Source organism: Ovis aries, chromosome 13, assembly GCF_016772045.2.
Source record: "Ovis aries strain OAR_USU_Benz2616 breed Rambouillet chromosome 13, ARS-UI_Ramb_v3.0, whole genome shotgun sequence".
NCBI classification, from domain to species: domain Eukaryota; kingdom Metazoa; phylum Chordata; class Mammalia; order Artiodactyla; family Bovidae; genus Ovis; species Ovis aries.
Genome location: NC_056066.1, coordinates 45,904,291 through 45,923,766, shown reverse-complemented (window position 1 = coordinate 45,923,766; position 19,476 = coordinate 45,904,291). Strand labels below are relative to the sequence as shown.

Sequence of the window (19,476 nt, the reverse complement as noted above, 5' to 3'; positions counted from 1 at the left end):
CTATGTCCCAACTGTTGCTTCCTGACCTACATACAGGTTTCTCAAGAGGCAGATCAGGTTGTCTGGTTTTCCCATCTCTTTCAGAATTTTCCTCTGGCAGAAACTGCTGACTCTTTGGGACTCTTGGAGTTTAAAGGCTGCCCTCTTCCTGTGGCGGGGAAGCCTTGGTGGTAAACCAGTTTGGGTCAGTTTTAGCCCCTGTGGCTCAGCATCAGCCTGTCTTCCCACTCCCAATCCTGAGTTGGTTACTGTGCCAGTGTTTTCTGGAGCTGCCTGTTGGCATCAGATTGAGCCCTTAAAGGGCCTTGTCCTCTGAATACTGGGATTTTTGATTGGCAGTTGCTGCTTCTGATGGCAGAGGTGTAAACAGATGGATACCTGCCAGCGGAATTTGAAAGGCCAGTGCTTATTTTTTCCCCTGCATTTTTTCCCTTTTTTAGCCTTTTGAGAGCTAGAGATTAAAGAATTATGACTTCAAAAAGCACTGCATGCTCAGGAATTTAGTAAGTCAACATGTTGACAAAAAAGAAACACATTTGGAAAAAGAACTGAGACCTGAAGACCTCAGGAGGCAGATACCCACAACTAAAAACTCCTATACAAAAACAGTGTGGAAAGTGTGGTCCATTAAAGGAAAAAAACTAGGAAACTATCCTTCAGGAAGACCAGATGGCAGACTTACTAGACAAAAGATTGTAAAACAGCTGCTTTAAAGCTGTTCAAGATACAGGATGATGGAGACAGTCAGAAAAAACAATGCATGAACAAAACAGGAATATCAATAAAGTTTAATAGATGGTACTTTTGCTCTGTACCTGCTGTCAGTGCTTTGTCCACAATCTAAATGTAAGACACCACTGCCCACACAGCAAGCAGTAGCCATTGTAGTTACCAAGTTTTTTGTAAGCTAAAGGACTAGAAATAATATAAATGCATTTTGAATGCATTTACCATGCTTAAGCTACCATAGGACTTTTCACTTATTACTGTATTGAAGCTATAACAAATTAGACAACAGTATCAAGATGTGGTAATTTATTTTTATTGTTAGATAAAGTTAACATTTGCTACAGTTTTGCCTGAAATTAATAGCATTTAAGGATAATAAAGCAGTCTTAAGGTCTCAAATGTGAAATATCTGTGGCAAGAGTTTAAAAAAGTACCATTAGTCAAGGTACAGTTCAAATAATAATAATATATACATATTCCATAACCCAAATCTATTTAACATGAATATTAACCTGTTTATGGTTAATTTTCCTACAACATGGCCTGACTGCAGACAAGTCCTCCAGAAGACATTTCACATATGGTGTCACTGGGGCTGCCATGGCAGGAGGGGTGCCAAAGGCATTTTTTGGGTAGAACCTAAGGATGCTGCTATACAAGGCAAAGGATGAACCTTCAAAAAGAATTATCCAGCCTAAACTGCAGTGCCACAGTTAAAAGATCCTGTTGTTGAGTATGACTCAACTGACCCAAGTTCCATTTTACAAATAGTCTGTGTTCCTAGTAATTCTTAAAACAAGACTTTACTAATTGGCATGGACTATTTAAATGACTTCACCCAGCCAATGTCCCTACCAAAATCAATGCTAGACTTTTAAGTATCAAAAATACTTTCAGAATGATTAAACAACAAAATTAACTTTCAGTGACAAAAATCATGCCATTTAATTTCCTTGAACTGCTCTACTATATTTTATCTCAACATGGAAAGTTAAACTGCAATGTTTTGAAGTAGATAAGCAAATGCTTCCATTCCACATTTTTCTGGACCATGATAAAAGTTTAAAGATATGTCAAGCACCTGGCAGATAGTAAAGTGCTATACAAGTCTTCTGAAAATGTTTATCACAATATATAAAAAATGAACTCCACTTGTTTGTTTAAATGTGTCATAACCATTTGTTTAGACAGGTTAAGTTTATTTTGTTCTCTTTGTATAATCTCTCAAATTTTTTTTTACAAATTGCAGCACATGTATATGGGGTGTATGACATAAAATCAAGAATTCTTTTCTATACAAATTCTGGTTGTAAAGTATCAGTATTTCCAAGGAGAGTTCCAGTGGGGAACCAGATTTTTTTCAAGTTCATTTTAAGTTTACTAGCTAGAGAAATTCTTCAGTACTTTAGTAACCATTCATCTCCACTTTTACATTCGGTGTATTTTCTCATGGTCAACAAACAGATTCAAACGATTTAAGTTATCCCACCACTTAAAGAGAAAAGTATCTGCAATAATTTGAAACCATGGGGTTATCTTAATTTCACCATGGGCTGCCTTGTCTAGAAGTTCTTCTAATTCTTCCTTTGTTACATAGCAATAGCTTTTAATCTCATTGGGGTCTGGATTCAAGGTCACGTTCTTCTTCACCAACAAAATGTAGTCAATTTCATGTTCTCCCCAGATACTATCAGATTGAGCCTTGTAGTGAATACGTGTTAGATAATTAATTTCCTCTGGAGGAACCTAGGGTAAAAAAAAAAGAAAAACCTCCAAAACATCAACAAAAAACAATCTAAATCAACCCACTACATTTCAGTAATACCTTGAACAACAGAAGTAGTTTTAGAATAATTTTTGAAACGTCAATTTCCTGTTAATACACAAAATACATAAAGTATATATACTGTGAAAGTGAAAGTCTTTCAGTCATGTCTGACTGTGACCCCATGGACTACTTAATACAATCCATTGAATTCTCCAGATCAGAATACTGGAGTGGTTAGCTGTTCCCGTCTCCAAGGGATCTTCCCAACCCAGAGACTGAACCCAGGTCTCCCTCATTGCAGGCAGATTCTTTAAGAGCTGAGCCACCAGGGAAGCCCAAGAATACTGGAGTGTGTAGCCTATCCCTTCTCCAGGGGATCTTCCCGACCCAGGAAAATATGTATACTTGAAATAGTATTAAATAGTTTCAAGTCTGAAATTTTTCCCAAAGGACCAGAACTAGAAAATTTATTGAAAAATGTATATTAAAGAAAATAGAGTCATGCAAACTAGAAGTGTGACATTCCCCCTTGCATCTTAATTCATAGCAGGAAAAAAAATTCCCATTTTAACTAGATAAGAGAGATACTTTAATTCATTCAGGTCTTATTAAAAGGGGACAATTCCAGGAACAAGAGGATAATTTCAATTCACCCAGTCAGGTCTGTAGTTCACAAGAAAATACTCACCCTTGGTCAATTATAAAACAGTTAACTTTATATACTGGTTAATAGATCAACCGATCGTGGTAGAGTTAAGTATCTACAAGTATTATGAAGTCAAAATTTGACTTATTCAATGGGCTTTTTTTGGGCCTAAAAAAACCAAGTGATACAAAGCAGAGAGCTACACTTTAAAGTTTTGTTAATTGTTTTAATGTATTCTAAATACATTTCAGCTGGTATGGTGGGTTACCTCTTCCATGGGAATTCCGAGTTCGGCCTTTAACCGCCTCTGTGCTGCTCTTCTTACTCCAATAGCATCATTTTCTTCCAGCTCACTCGGGTTGCTTAACGGGTGACTACAGCAAGTATTAGTAAAACACCCTGGAACATGTTAATGTTTATAAATATACAGAGATAAAATTTTCCTGAAAAATAGGTTAGGAAGATTAAGAAAACTAAGTTTAAAAAGTAACAACAACAACAAAAGATTCTGGAGAATTTTGTGAAAGACACAGGTAGATGTACATTTTTATGAATGCTTTCTTAACCCAAACGGTTAAATGGTCTTGTGTATAAGACACAAATGATTACAGACACATCTAAACCTACCTAGCAGCTCTTATCCTTTACTGCTGCTTTATTTATTAGGTTGCATCCACCGTACAAGCTTCTCGTGCGAAGAAAATAAAACTCAGCAACTGACTAGAATTTTCTGATCTCGGCTACCAGAAATTGCACGTGACAAATCAAACAAATCAAAGCACGTGCAGCTGCCAACAACATACAAAGGGTGAGCACTTACCTGGGAAGGTAATCTTAGCGTCTGACCTCTGCTGCAGCAGCAGCTTGTTCTCGGTGTTGAACAGGAAGACACTGAAAGCTCGGTGCAACAGCCCTGGCGGCGAGAGAGATGCGACGCCCTGAGTCTCTGTCTGGGGCTCGCAAGGGCTCGGGCGGCCATAGGGGGCGACGTGGGATCCCCGCCCTCCCTGCGCCCGAGGACCCCGGCCCGCCGCCCGCCGCCCTCGCGGGCACCTCTCTCAATGTTCTCGTTCAGGTGGCAGTTCTTCTTGGTCTCCGCCCCGATCCTCCGGTCGTTCTCGTCGATGAGGATGCACATCTCCGCCAGGAGCTGCACCTGCTGCTCGTCCAGCTCGTCCGTGCTCACCTCCGGCATCGCCGCCCAGCCTCCGCGCCGCCCCGGGAACCTGGGGGCGGGGGTCCCAGAGTCGGAGGACGCCCCCACCGCCTCCCCAGCGCCGGGCCCCGGGCCGCGCTTACAGCCCCCCGTGCTGCCCACACGCCGGAGACCGCGGGCCTCCGGCTACTTCCCCACACGGTTGGGTTAGACTACGGGATGCGATCCGGAAGCGCTCGGCCCGCCCCTCAGCGCGCAGAGCCCGGAACCCTGCCCGCCTCCCGGCACCTCACAGACTCTTTCCTCCGTACCTCGCACACGAGCGGTCCGCTGAAAGCTGCGCCGCCAGACGAGTCTCCCTCAGACCCCGCCCCAAGGCACGGGCCCCGCCTCCGGCCCGAGTCCCGCCCCCCGAGGCCGCGCGGCCAATTGCCCGCGCCGGCGCCAGGGCGCGCCACATTCCTGCCGGCCAATGGTGCGCCAGCCCGCGACCCACGTCACGGTCGCGCGGTGGCGCCACTCCTGATCTCCAGGTGTCTCCTCCCACGGCTCTGGGCTGTGGAACCTTCTTCCAGGCTGCAGCACGGGTGCTCTTGGTGTCTTCGGTACACAGCTGAGATGACGCTCCTCGAGTGCGCAACGGCTTTATAGAGGGCACTTGCTGACTAGGGGCCGAGTGAGCGTCCGCTTACGTCTTGCCCTCGGCCGCTCTAGCCAATCGACGCGCTGAAGCTTTGCGCTCGCGGCGCGTTGACGTCAGGCGTCTCCGCGCGCTCGCGGCCTGAGGCGCGGGGAGGCGCTTGCGTGAAGCCGTTCTGTGAGCTAAACAGACCTGTTGGTGAGCGTGAGCTTTCCCTGCCGGGTAGTGTGGCGACTTCAAAGTAGCCAGACAAGTTTGTCACTATTTGTGAAGGAAAGGAGTTAGAAAACGACCTCTGCCAGTCGGGAGTTGCTGGCAAACCACCGGAAGGCGAGAGAGAGAGAATGGCACAGATTCCCTGTCACAGGTCTCAGCAGGAACCAGCTCCGACTGGCACCTTGATCCTGGACCTCAAGCCTCCAGACCTGAGACAATAAATTTATGTTGTTTAAGCCTGATTTGTGGCATTTTGTTACAGCAGCGCTATCAAAGGAAAGCGCTTACCTGGGAAGGTAAAACTGCTCACTGTGAAAAACGTGAGCTTTGATGTGGACCTGGATTTTAATCCAGTCTTTGCTCCATTGCATACTAGGTTTTTGAGTTTTGACAGCTAATTATAACATCCTCACGCTTAATTGGACTTCCCAGGTGGTGCTAGTGGTAAAGAACTCACCTGCCAATGCAGGCGATGTGAGACGTGGGCTTCATCTCTGGGTTGGGAGGATCCCCTGGAGGAGGGCCTGGCAACCTTCTCCAGTATTTTTGCCTGGAAAATCCCGTGGACAGAGGAGCCTGGAGGGCTACAGTCCATGGGGTCGCACAGAGTTGGCACAACTGAAGCTACTTAGCATGCTCGCATGTTTTAAGTTCAATTCAGAATAATTTGTACTTCAGTCGATTTATGTTAGTTTATGGTGTACAGCAAAAAGATAGTTTACACATTCTTTAACAGTATAGGTTATTACAAGATGTTGAATAAAGTTAGTTCCCTGTGGTACACAGTAAATCCTTGGATTCTGTTTATATATAGTAGTGTATATGTTAATCCCAATATAATTTATCCATCCCACCTTTCCTTTTTGGTAGGCCTAAGTTTGTTTTTTGTGTTTATTTCTGTTCTGTAAATTACAGTTCATTTGTATCATAGATAGTTGGATGGCATCGCTGACTCCATGGACATGAAGATGGACGTAAGTTTGAGCAACCTCAGGGAGTTGATGAATAGGGAAGCCTGGCATGCTGCAGTCCATGGGGTCGCAGAGTAGGACACGACTGGAGTGACTGAACTGAACTTAGATCCCACCTACAAATATGTTTTGCTGACTTTCTTCACACTGCGACAATCTCTAGGTTCATTCATGTTGTAAAAAGTGTTAGTTGCTCAGTTATGCCTGACTCTTTGCAACCCCATGGACTGCAGCCCACCAGGCTCCTCTGTCCATGAGATTTTCCAGGCAAGGATACTGGAATGGGTTGCTATTTCCTTCTCCAGGCGATCTTCCCAACCCAGGGATCGAACCTGAGCCTCCTGCACTGCAAGCAAATTCTTTACCGACTGAGCTACAAGGGAAGCCCATTCATGGTGCAAAAGGTTTCTTTTTTTTAATGAGTAGTATGCCATCGTGCACACGCACACGAGTGTGTGTATACACACATCTTTTTTATCAATTGTGTGTGTATATGTATACACACCATGTCTCTTATCCATTCCATTTGTTGATGGACATTCAGATTGCTTAATGGCTTGGCTATTGTGAATAGTGCTGCTGTGAACATTTGGGGGTACATGTATCTTTTGAAATTAAGAGTTTTGTCCAGATATATGGTCAGTTGTGGGATTGCTGGATCATATGGTAGTTGTAGTTTTATTTTAAGGAACCTCCACACTGTTCTCCATAGTGGCTGTAGGTTCCCTCTTCTCCACACCCTCACCAGCATTTACTATTCGTGGACTTTTTGATGATGGCCATTTGGACCAGTGTGAGGTGGTACCTCATCGCAGTTTCGATCAGCACTTTATTAGGTTGGCCTGAGGATCAGACAAGTTAATATGTTATGTGCCTGGCACACAGCAGGCCCTTAAAGTGTTGATTCCTTTCCCCTCTTATTTTTGTGACACTTCTTTACAGTCATGGTTGACTTTTATAGAATTCTAAATATAGCAGAGAAAAGATTACCTCAATTATAACAACATCCTAAGTTTCACCCAAACTGTTGATACTGTGCTGCAAAATAAAACCACATATTAGCACCTGAATCAATTGGGAGCTGATACTGTGGTTCACCCGGCATTCTACTTGCTCCCTCGCCCTGCAGAATGCCTTGTGCATATTAGGTCCCTAATAAAATTACTAGTTGAATGGTAGTTACAACCATCAAGCTTGAAACCCTAAGTTCACCTTATATAATTGATTCTAGCAATAAACTTTTATTATACTGAATATTGAAGTAACCTCGGGTATTACTGCACAAACTTTGTGGCTATTCGAATCCCCAAATACGTCGAGTTTGTTTCTTGTGCAACAATCGTACTAATGCTTCTCCAATTCGAATGATGAGCTTTAATCTGTATTAAAAAAAAAAAATGCTCCCACGCGTCTGATTTCGTCTTTGCTTTAGGACTTTAAACGCCCAGCTGGTTGTTCCTAGAGCAGAGGCTGCCTGCGCACCCTGTAATTTTTCCAACCTGTACAAGGACAAGAAGGCCATCAGGTCCCACCTTTCGCGGCGAGACGCTGCCTTTCTTTCGTCTCCGCAGCCAATGGCGAACACACATTTCAGACCGGAGGCTGCAGGGGGTGAGTCACCCTCCGCAGATCCGCCGGGATCCGCGCGCAGCCGTCTCGCCCGCGCCGCTCCGGGAAGCGACGCCCGGGAAGCGGTTCCCGGAACACGAGGCGGTTCCGACTGGGGCCGGCGGCTCCAGAGACCCGACCCGGGTCCAGATGGACGCCGACCTGCGCCCGCCCGCGACGCCCTTGGGCCCCCGCCGCCGTGAGTACCCGCAGGTCCTCAGCGCCCCCGCGCCACGGGCACCCGCCGCCCATCGGCCCTCTGCGGGGATTTCAGATGGGCGCCGACACCGCAGGGCGAGGGCCGGGTGGTCCCTGGGCCCAGCTGTGTATTCGCCGCCGCCGCGACCCACTTGAGGGCCGCCGCCACCCACTTGAGGATCCCCGCCCCCGCGGGCAGCGGGTGGGACTTCCTGCGATGGACTGGACTTCCGGCGGTTCCAGCCTCGGGGTGGAGGCGGAACTTCCCGTCGGGCCTGCGCGTGGAGGATGGCGGGAGGGGTTTCCGGCGTGGGGCGGAGGCGGGGCGGGGACTTCCGGCGCCGGAAGTGTGGGGCGTTGGGCTGCCGGGTGTTGGGGCCGCTTTTAGGCGGGGACTCAGGGTCCTGTGAGTCCGCGTCGGTCCCGTGCCCCGCGTGGCTGGGAAGACACGGGCGGCAGCTCACTGTGCGGGTGGCACTGCGCAGCGGTGCGCTTGGCGGCGGCGTGACAGGTGAGTGCTGGCCCGCCATCTTCAGCCCGGGACCGCAGCCGGAGGCTGTGCGGCGGCGGCGGCCTCCGCTGGGCCGGGTTGTCCTGGGGGCCCCGCGCACCCGGACCTGGGCCCTGATTTCGCGCCCCTCTCCGACCTCCAGCCCGGCCGGTTCTTGACGGAGTTGGAACGCACGCCCCTCGCCCAGAGCGGCTGGGGAGGCGGGTCCTTCGCGGCCTCCGGGACCCTCCCACCCGCGAGCGTGTCACGGAGCCCGGGGTCCCCAGGCCCCATTGGGGGTGTGGAACCTCGCGAGGGGCGCCGCGACCTTGGGCTGGAGCGGCGGGCCCTGTCCAGTCTCGCGTCCTTCCGGGTGCTCTCACGGAGGCCCCGGCGCGTTTCCTTCCTCCCCAGAATCGGGCAGCAGCGCGCACCTGCTGTGCCTTGGTTGCGAGCTGACGCCCTCAGCCCCTTCCCCCGGGAGTACCGACGGCGCTCTGAATTCCCAAGTGCTGCTTCTTCTAAGACGACGACTCGACAGTTAAGAAGTTCATCCTTGATGCGAGCTCCTTCTTTTAATAATTAAGGTCTTTAAGTAGCGCTGGTGGTTTTCCTGTTAGAGATACCCCCAGTCCAGCATCAGGTCCAGAACTGGTGAGCGTGCCTTCGGCTGGGTGGACGACGGGACACCTTTAGCCTGTTTACCGAGGCTGGACTGCGGGGCTGCCTTTGGTTGATGTTACTCAGCAGCTGAGTTTGTCGTTTGTCTTCCGGAATTCAGTAAGGGTACTTTTACAGTGAAGGACTATGAAAAACCTATCGGCTTTTCAGCTACGTTTTGTATTATTAAATGCCACATGTAGAGTATAGCTTTTAACCATTTTTTTTTGCATGCTATTAACGTTCATGACATTTACTATTTAGTCAGTATTTTTCTTTGGCCAAAAGTGTTTAAAAACGCCACTGAGTTTGAAATTGTGAGTATTGTTTTGTTTGTAGGGTATAGTAGGCATGTGGCATGCAAGGGCAAACCAGTTGTGCAGAAGGAGAGTTTATATTAAATTGATATACTTGACCAATAGGATAGGGAGGTTGGATTCTTGGAGGTAGTTCCCTTTTTTGGATTTAAAAAAACCAACAGGACCTTTAATTCATTAAACCTGCTGTTTAATGAGGTCATGTGCCCTGTCATGAAGCTTCTCTGGTGGCTCAGATGGTAAAGAACCTGCCTGCCAATGCAGGAGACACAGGTTTGATCCCTGGGTCAGGAAGATTCCCTGGAGAAGGAAATGGGAACCCACTCCAGTATTCTTGCCTGGGAAATCCCATGGACAGAGGACCCTGGAGGACTACAGTCCTTGGGGTCGCAGAGTTGGACACGACTTAGTGACTAAACAAGAGCTAAAACCTCTTTGGAGAACCAAAACCTCTTTCATATTTGTAATTATTTGAAATGTGTGTGTTTGTGTAGAAATTGATGAGTGGGAAAAGATGACCAGTACATTGACTGTTTGGTGAGGTGACCGACAAAAGCAGGCAAAGCCCAGAGTAGCACCAGGTGGTTCATGGGGTTGAGGGAGGGGGTTCAAGGCTCAGGGACAGGTTGGAGTGAGAATCTTACAAGTTAGTAGTGAAGAAGACTGCTTATTTCTACTGAAGATACAGACGCTGGACAAGCTGGTTATGTGATCCTTAAGGGAGACTATCGTTGAGGTGGAAGGAAGGTTAATACTGCAATTTTCACACTTTGTGTAAGCAATTTGTAGAACCTTTGGAATGCATTAACTTCGCAGTTTACGTTTACCAGAGTATTTCTACTTATGACATTCTTAAGGGAGGAAAGAGAAGCTTTCTGCTATTTTACTTGCTTGATTGAAATATTTAGAGATAGTCTCGTTTTTTTCTTGAGCTTTGTGAAAAAGGGTTTTGATATGTTTGTTCCTTTAAAAAACATAACATGAACTGTGAGGTGGCTGGGATAAATTTCTGTGTTGAAAATCTTAATAACTGAGATGCTTTATGAAGTTAGTCATTTAACATGTGTGCTTGCTGAAAAGAGAATTATATATACCTTCCTATTTTTTTTAGCCTGGGAGTTGTTTTTTATTGAGTAAAACATAGAGTAAATTCATACAATGTGCTAGTTATAAATGTGCAGCTCTGTGGATTTTTACCTGTATATACATCCTGGGTCAGGAAGATCCACTGGAGAAGGAAATGGCAATCCACTGCAGTACTATTGCCTGGAAAATCCCATGGACAGAGGAGCATAGTAGGCTACAGTCCATGAGGTCGCAAAGAGTTGGACACGACTGAGCGACATTCCTATACATTTTTGTATAAGCATAAACCAGATCAAGATAGGGAACATTCGCAGCACCCCAGTAGGCTCATTTTTGCCTCTTCCACCTGGGACCTTTATTTTTTAAAGTGAAGAATATAATTTCTGGTTAAGATTCCTTTAAGCCACTTTGATTTCTTGGACAACTTTTGTATATGGCAGATAAATAGTTTCTAAATGCTTCTATTAAAAAGTTATTAAAAAGTTCAGTGGGATCATATGAGTTGCTTAAAGAATTTATGTTCAAATATTTTAAATTAAATATCAGTATCTTTTTTGTGTGTATGTAAAATTCTGCCAACCACAGATTCTGCCATAGTTTTTCTTTATACTTTTGTCTCAACTGTCTCTAATTTCTATAGCTCAAATTTTTCAGATCTAAATTTCCTGAAAAAGGTTTGTTCCGTCATTTTCCATCAAAAATAATTTTTCGTGAGAGACAGTTTTATACTGTGTTGCCTATATATACCAGTAATACACTTTCCCCCCCTTGTGTGCAGAAGAGCAGTTAAAGATAGTAAGGTATTGGACTTAGAGGCATGATGGGGTCAAAGAACCCGTCTTTACTGTCAGTGTAGACTTCTCCCAGTTTTATATATGTTCTGTAGTTCTCTTTTCATCTCTAAACCTGTATACCCCTGCCTCCTTGTATTTTGACATTCAAAGGCATTGCAAAAACATAATACATTCAGTATTAGGTCCTGATTTCTCCATATCTGCTGTCTCTTCTTGGTAATCTGACCTCTGTTTCACCTACCTACTGCCTCAGAAAGGGGCTCTCCTTGTTACCTCTCTCTTCTTCCCCCTGCCCACCCCAATCCATTCATCCTCCTCTAAGCTTAACTGTTATAATCTATTACCTCGACTGTTTCAGTAACTGCCTAATTGGCTTCTCCATTCATGGTCGTCTTACCTTGTAGTGTATTTTTCACATAGCAGCCAGTCTGCTGCTGCTGCTGCTGTGTTGCTTCAGTCGTGTCCGACTCTTGCGACCCCATAGATGGCAGCCCACCAGGCTCCCCCGTCCCTGGGATTCTCTAGGCAAGAACACTGGAATGGGTTGCCATTTCCTTCTCCAGTGCATGAAAGTAAAAAGTCAAAGTGAAGTCGCTCAGTCGTGTCCGACTCGTTGCAACCACATGGACTGCAGCCCACCAGGCTCCTCTGTCCATGGGGTTTTCCAGGCAAGAGTACTGGAGTGGGGTGCCGTTGCCTTCTCCGAGCAGCCAGTCTACTGTTGCTTATTTGCTTAAAAAGTTCTAAGTGACTTTCCTTTTATTTTAGGATAAACTGTAAACAAAAGATTAGATTCTAAGCCTATCTCTCCACTTACCTTGCACTGTTCTGTCCATTGTTTGCTGTGTTACAGATGTAGTATTTGTTTTTTAATATCTGGGCATTTTCACATGCTATTCCTGTCCTTGAAATATCTACTCCCTTTTCTGTTTTCCATGTGGTTAACTCTTAGGAATTCTTCCATCTCAATTTGGATGCCGGCCTTTCAGAATAATCTTTGTAACTGTTTAGCTAATAGCTGGTCTCATAATATTTGCACATGTCTTTTGTAGCCCTCCTCACAATTTATAACTTCTGTAATAAGTTATGAGATTGTGTGTATAATATCTGTCTTCCAACTCAACTCTTAAGCATTCTGAGAAGGTAGGAACCAAGCCTGTTTTGTTCACTACAGCATTCCCAGTGCTCAGCCCATCCAGATGAGAGGAATACTGGTGAGTGACTTAATGAAGTAGTGCTATTATTATCCCTGCTTTAAAGATACAGAGTTAAGCCTTCAGAAGGTGGTTAAGTAACTTGACCAGGGTTACACAGTCTGTCAGTGGTAGACGTAGTGTTCATCCAGCCATCAGATATTTGAGGATATGTTTATGTCAGGCCTAACAAATACAGTACATATACAGTAGTGGCCCCAATTTACTGTGTCCCAGTCCTCACTGTGTTGATTGTGTAGTGGGGGAAACGCTTATTTAGTGAGCAAATCATAAATAGCATGTAAATACAAGCATAGCGAGAGTCATGAGATGCTGTGTGGCTAGTGGTCTTCAAGGGAAGCTGTCCTAGGAAGTGACATTCAAGCTGAGGCTTCATGATGGAAGAGAGCCAGCCCTTTGAGGAGTTGATGGGGACTTAGGTTTGTATGACTGTCAAACTCATGTGAGTGAAATAAGGTGTGATGGATAACACAGATTCTTATTGTCCTTTCGGTAGGTGAAGCCTCTGCCCTCTGCTTGAATGGGGGTTGGCCTTGTGGCTGGCTTTGACAGATAGAGTATCCAAAAAAGCAAGGAGAATGGAAGTTTTTTTTTTTTAATGAGAATTTGAGAGATAAAAACTTATCTTATTAAGTGTCCTTCTTAAAAAACATTTGAGAGTTAAATTTTGTCTGTATCAGTTCAGTTCAGTTCAGTTGCTCAGTCGTGTCCAACTCTTTGCGACCCCATGAATCGCAGCACGCCAGGCCTCCCTGTCCATCACCAACTCCTGGAGTTCACTCAAACTCACGTCCATCGAGTCAGTGATTCCATCCAGCCATCTCATCTTCTGTCGTCCCCTTCTCCTCCTGCTCCCAATCCCTCCCAGCATCAGAGTCTTTTCCAGTGAGTCAACTCATCGCATGAGGTGGCCAAAGTCCTGGAGTTTCAGCTTTAGCATCAGTCCTTCCAAAGAACACCCAGGACTGATCTCCTCTGCAAAAAGTGATAATTTTAATAAATTAGTGAGTTTCAAATTTTAAAACCTAAACACAAAGAACTAATTGACCAACTTGAATGTACTTACTTTTTTGTTATCTTTTGTACAAGGCCTACACATGTTCAATTGGAGAGTCAGAAGATCTCTGGCTTTAGAGTAGGTGTATACTTTTCCTGTTGCTCCCACTAAGTACAGCTAAAAACAGTGGACATTAAATGCAAAACAAATAAACAAACAAAAACAAATATCAGACTGAAAAGTGGCGAGAAGAAAGAAAACTGTAGGTGTATGGGGACCTGAGAACTGGCTCAGGGCTAAGTTCCCTGGGCTTTCCTCTTGTCCCATACATCCTAGCCTTGGGCCTTGAGCAGCCTCAACCCAACAATGCTAAAGGGCTCAGCAAGCCCCGAGAAAGCTGGCCTTTGACGAGAAGACCAGGAAAGGGACAGCCTGCCAGACAGGACATGCTTAGAAAACATTGCGGCCCCACCTCGCGCTGAGTGTCCCAGGTTGGGTAGGGAATCTAGTTTCTGACTCCTGACAAGCCTTGTGGGGACCACACTGTGCTGGGTGGGATCAGAGAGGCCTGGTGAGAAGCTGGGTTCTCATTTCTGTTGTGCGATAACAAAGAACACCCTCTTCTTTCCCATTGGAATGGCCTCAGAAGAAATCTAGCAAAAGTTCAGGAATTTTACCACCACCTGTGGTGATGAAGCTTGGAATGGCACAGTAACAAGGTGCCCTAGGTTCAGCTCAGTGGTGTGAATAGAGGCCAAGAGAGTTTCACCCGGCATTGGCAAAGGGGTACTTCCTCCTGGGTCAGAGGAGGCGGAACGGGGAGCACTTGCTTCCATCCCCACTTTCTATATCCACATAGCAGAAACAAGGCCATACCCTTGTTTGTTGGCTGGGCCAGTATCAGAAGAGGCCTGCTGAAAGACTTAGATCAGGTCTCATGTCTGGTAACAACACCCAGCATCCTGAGGCTTCTCACACCGAGGGGGAAAATGTCAGCTTGAATCAGAAAAGGTAGCTAACAGCTACATAGGACCGATGCAGATATTAGAATTGTTTGACAGGATTTTAAAGCAGTCGTGATAAAATTTTCAGTGAGGAGATATTAACACTTGAAGCAAATGAAAAATAGAAAATCTCAGGAAGAAAATATGGCATGTAAAGAAGAAACAAATGGAAATTTTGGAGTTGGGGAGTACAGTAGTGAGCTTGTGAAATCCATGAACTTGATGATAAAATAATGAAAATTACTCAGTCTGAACATTAGAGAGAAAATAGACTGGAAAAAAGTAAACTGAATCCCTGGGACCTGTGCCTTTTAACAAGAGACTTGTCCTTATCAGGAAGAGAGGAGAGAGACAGTGGGGCTGAAAATATGTTTGAAGAAACACTGGCTAGGTATTTACCAAGTTTGGCAAGCCATAAACCTATATATTTAAAACGTATGGTGAAACCCAGGCAAGATAAATTCAAAGAAATTTGCTAAGGTGCCTCATAGTCAGGCTTCTGAAACTAAAGATGAAAAAGCAGTGGGAGAGAGAAATGTCCCTTTGTCTATAGTTGATTTCTCATCACAAACTGCTGGGGCCAGAAGGAAGTAGTATGTTTTTCAAGTGCTGAAGGAAACGAACCATCAGATCAGAATTCTCTATCAAGTGAAAACATCATTCACATGATTTGTTACCAACAGAGCTACCCTGAAATAATAGAGGAAGTTCAACAGAAAGGAAACGCTGTAGGAACACCAGGAAGGAAGAAGAAACAATGGAGAGAGTAAATGAATTGGTAAATTCAATAGACATTCCTCTGACTTAGGTTTGAAAGTTGAAGCACAGTTGCCTGATGTGGTTCTCAGTGTGTTTGGAGGAAACACTTAAGATGATTATGTTGTCAGTGGGGAGGGCAGAGGGACGTGGAGGAAGTAAGGCTTCAACACTCACCAGGAACTGGTAGAACGTTGGTGGTCAGCAGACTGATAAGCTGTGAAAAGATAATGAAAACTTAGCAGCCACTAAGAAAAGTTATACAAAAGAAACTCAAAAACAAGAGAAATCAGAACGAAATTCCAAAAAATGTTCAAATAACCTACAAGAAGGCAGAAAAAAGAAACAAAATGAGAAAACAAACAATGAAGTATGCACCATGCCCAAGTAGGGTTTACTCCATGGATGCAGGTTTAGATCAATACTGAAAATCAACAGTGTAATTGACCTGTTAGAGGCTTAGAAGAAAGCCATGTGCTCATATTAAGTAACTCAAGAAAAAACATGACGCAGTTGACACTCACTCATGAAACTCTCAGAATGTGAACAGTTGGGGGGACTTTTCAACTTGATAAAACGATGTGTTTACCCAAAACCTACAGGTAATATACTTAATGGTGAAAACTGAGTATTTTTACCTCAAGATCCGAGTAAAGAAAGGATGTTTGCTGTTACTTCTAATTCAACATAGCATTGGAATTTCTAGCCAAATCGGTAAGATAAGAAAAGGAAATAAAGGCATACAGATCAGAAAGGAAGAAGTTGTCCTTTTTTACGTGACACAGTAGTCCACATAGGAGATGCTAAATAATCTACAGAAAAAGCTTGAACTAGTAAATGAGTTCAACAAGAGCGTAGGATACAAGCTTATTACACACAAATCAGTTGTATTTTTGTATACCAGCAATTTAAAATTGTATAAAAATATAATCTTCAGGGTTATTGGTATATATAGAACTTTTATGCGAAAACTACAAGCTGAGGAAGGAAATCAAAGAGGATCTGAAACAGATCCTCTGTGTCCATAGATTGGAAGTCTCTATATAATAGACATGCCAGTTCTCTTCGGATTAGTGGACAGATTAAATGCAGTTCTTATAAAAGTTCCCTTAGGAGTTTTGCAGATACGGATAAGATTATTCTAAATTTCTGTGGAAAGGCAAAGGAAGTAGGATGGCTAAAACATTGTGAAAAAGATGTGGTAGAAATCACAAGATGTCTGATTTCAAGATGACACAGGACAGTGGAACAGAAGAGAGAACCAAGAAATAATCCCATAGAAATATAGCCAATTGATTTTTGAGCAAGATGCCAAACTTGCTCAATTTGGTGTAGGATAGATTGTCTTTCGCATATAGTGCTAGAATAACAGGATACAACCAGAAAAAAAAACCAAAAACCTTGATCTAAACTTGATTAAAAAACACTTTATTAAAAAAACAGTCCCAGAACAGCTTGTAAATTTAAATGTAACTGATAAAGCTAAAATTTTAAGAAGGAAACAGAAAAATTTGGGAATTGTTGAAAAGTTCTTAGACATGACTCTAGAAGTATGAGTCTTAAAAGTAATGGATGAGTTAGGACTTGATCAAAATTTAGAAGTTTTGGCCGACTGGATTGTGTGTGACTTATATCTCAAACATTTTTAAAAACTTCTCTGTTTTTTTTCCTGTAAACATACAGCAGTCAGAAGAAGTAGAAACTTCAGTTCAGTTCAGTCACTCAGTCGTGTATGACTCTTTGTGACCCCATGAACTACAGCACGCCAGGCCTCCCTGTCTATCACCAACTCCCGGAGTTTACCCAAACTCATGTCCTTTGAGTCGGTGATGCCATCCAACCATCTCTTCCTCTGTCGTCCCATTCTCCTGCCCTCAATCTTTCCCAGCATCAGGGTCTTTTTTAAGTGAGTCAGCTCTTCGCATCAGGTGGCCAAGTATTGGAGTTTCAGCAGAAACTTATGTTATTGTCATAGTAGCTTTATTTGTAATAGTAAAAAACTGGAAAGGGCCAGAATTTTTTGCAGTAGGTGCATGGTTAAGACAGCTGTGCTGCATCCGCAGGGGAGCAGCGCCAGCAGTCCACAGGAGGTGGCTGCGGTCCATTGGCGGGGGCAGGCCGAGAGCCCTAAGCTCAGGATCCCCAGAGGACACGTATTCTGCCGCAGCAGAGTGGGGAGTGGAGGGCTGTGGGCTGGCTCCAGAGAGCCATTTTACAGTGAGGACCTACAGATACTGTCGGTTGTTTGAAGAAGGAAGAAATATAAGTATATGCTTAAAATTACTTGGATTCACAAAGGTATGCTGGGAGAAGGGACCAGTGAGAGCAGAAAATGAGGAAGTGATATCCAAAACATCAATCTGCAGTTGAAGAAGGAGTGTGTCCTGTGTAAATATACTGCTTGGAGAAGGCAGTGGCGACTCACTCCAGTGCTCTTGCCTGGAAAATCCCATGGGTGGAGGAGCCTGATAGGCTGCAGTCCATGGGGTCGCTAAGAGTCGACACGACTGAGCAACTTCACTTTTACTCTTCACTTCCATGCATTGGAGAAGGACACGGCAACCCACTCCAGTGTTCTTGCCTGGAGAATCTCAGGGACGGAGGAGCCTGGTGGGCTCCCGTCTATGGGGTCGCACAGAGTCGGATACGACTGAAGCGACTTAGCAGCAGCAGCAGAGTCATATTAACTAAGTGATGTGATTGTATTGAGAAGAGTTGTTGATGGTAGCAGGAAATGAATAATGTCCAAAATGGGGAAAGGAAAATGTGTTATGTGGATATTGGAATGCCATGCAGGATTTTGTGTGCTGTATGACGGTGGCCCTCACCGCAGGTGAGCCTGGCGAACTGGCCGGTTCCCAGTGAGCTGTGTTGTGAGTGAGAAGGAAACTGGAGCTTACAAACACTGACAGACCTCATTTGGGTTTTTTACTTGACTCAGATGAGAGTATTTTAAACATGGGTTAAATAAAGCATTAAAATTTTATTTGTCTTTACCTTTTTAATGTGCTTCGGATTTCTCTAGGAGGGCATAGCTCTGGAATCTAGCTGAAAAATGCGGTTAGAATTGGTTCCCCAGGGGAGTCGGGGAGTCTGCAGAGAGTGGGTTGAGGGAGAGTTCTCTATTTTAAACGCTTCTCTGCTGTTGATTTTTTTAAAAGGGTGTTCATGAAATTCGATAAAAAAATTACCTCTTTAACCAAGGCTGTGGTCTCTACCTTAAAACATGTGAGTGTATCACATTCTAATTTACATAGTAAAGTTAACATAATAAGGAAATTTGCAGTGAGCAGTTTCATTCCTATCCCCTGTTTTTCCTTCATTTCAGTTTGCCATATCAGAAATACAGTACTTGTTTTTCCTGCTCCTGTTTAGCATCTTGCAGGAGTGACCAGGACCTCATCTTCCAGAAGTAATGCCCACAGAAAGCGGGAGTTGTTCAGCTGCTCGCCAAGCAAAACAGAAGCGCAAATCTCACAGCCTTTCCATACGGAGAACTAACAGCTCAGAGCAGGAGAGGACAGGCCTGCCCAGAGACATGTTAGAGGGACAGGTGAGTGTCTGGTGAAGATGTGAATCGTGTTGGCAATGTTGAAAAAATATCCCAGTGTATACAGATCTCCAAAGTGGAGGGAAAGTGTGGGTTACCACAAGCAGGCCTCCCATCGACCAGTGAAAATGACAGTCAAGTGCAACAGCCTGCAGAGGCAGAATTCAGTTTCTAGGTTAGTGTGTTACATATTGTAATAAATGGGTGTGATTGTCTGGGCTACTTTTTATTCTTTGCACAGGCAGATTGAGAGTGTACTTTTAGGTTTCTGTCTCAGAACCTCAAGAGGAGAGCAGAATCAGGTATAATGACCTTGTTCTCTGAGGAGTTCTTGGAATCTGATCTTTCAGTAACTTCTTGGCTTTATCCTGTGTCTGCTGTGTGAGTCTGTCTGCTGCTTATTACATTATATGTCTTTCTGATAATTCGATGCCCCTTTTATTAAGTGATCTAATATTTTATTGACAAAGATAAGTTTGCTTCTTCTTTTTCTGGTTCTTCTATAATGAGTAAAACGTTAGGTTTTTAAAAGAACATTGTTGTTAAGTCTAAATAAAAGCATGCTGCTGCTGCTGCTGCTGCTGCTGCTGCTGCTGCTGCTGCTGCTAAGTCGCTTCAGTAGTGTCCGACTCTGTGCAACCCCATAGACAGCAGCCCACCAGGCTCCCCCGTGCCT

At 44.5% G+C, this 19,476-nt stretch overlaps 2 protein-coding genes across 9 annotated transcripts in view; one reads left to right on the top strand and one right to left on the bottom strand.

Annotated features, from left to right (window-relative positions):
- Positions 1 to 1,020: 1,020 nt before the first annotated feature.
- IDI1 (isopentenyl-diphosphate delta isomerase 1) lies at positions 1,021 to 8,107 on the bottom strand. 3 transcript variants are annotated; one of them, XM_060397583.1, is made up of 6 exons: positions 7,942 to 8,107; positions 4,611 to 7,625; positions 4,197 to 4,369; positions 3,964 to 4,056; positions 3,412 to 3,542; positions 1,021 to 2,475 (listed from the first exon to the last, which is right to left on the bottom strand). In XM_060397583.1, the coding sequence occupies exons 2-6, from the start codon at positions 4,757 to 4,759 to the stop codon at positions 2,158 to 2,160; spliced, it is 864 nt and encodes a 287-aa protein (XP_060253566.1). In that variant the 5' UTR covers positions 4,760 to 7,625; positions 7,942 to 8,107; the 3' UTR covers positions 1,021 to 2,157. The 3 variants fall into 3 exon arrangements, with proteins under 3 accessions (XP_060253566.1, XP_014955188.3, XP_042085649.1); XM_015099702.4 differs by having other exon boundaries at positions 4,611 to 8,107; XM_042229715.2 differs by having other exon boundaries at positions 4,796 to 8,107.
- Positions 5,083 to 19,476, top strand: part of WDR37 (WD repeat domain 37) — a 37,922-nt gene continuing 23,528 nt past the window's right edge. For 4 of the 6 annotated variants that reach the window (XM_012188647.4, XM_012188643.4, XM_042229714.1 and 1 more), the window contains exons 1-2: positions 8,260 to 8,443; positions 18,626 to 18,803. In XM_012188647.4, the coding sequence (XP_012044037.1) occupies positions 18,666 to 18,803 (138 nt within the window). In that variant the 5' untranslated portion in view covers positions 8,260 to 8,443; positions 18,626 to 18,665. Of the gene's footprint in view, positions 7,934 to 8,259; positions 8,444 to 18,625; positions 18,804 to 19,476 lie in introns of those variants that run through there. The other 2 variants (XM_060397582.1, XM_042229713.2) reach the window with 1 other exon arrangement.

Excerpts from the sequence above, each read along its gene's own strand:
- IDI1 (XM_015099702.4), bottom strand. The coding sequence starts at position 4,759 with ATGTGGCGCGCCCTGGCGCCGGCGCGGGCAATTGGCCGCGCGGCCTCG. Across the intron at positions 4,057-4,196 it reads GAACGAGAACATTGAGAGAG|GGCTGTTGCACCGAGCTTTC; the intron begins GTGCCCGCGAGG and ends TCTCGCCGCCAG. Across the intron at positions 3,543-3,963 it reads CGCTAAGATTACCTTCCCAG|GGTGTTTTACTAATACTTGC; the intron begins GTAAGTGCTCAC and ends AACATGTTCCAG.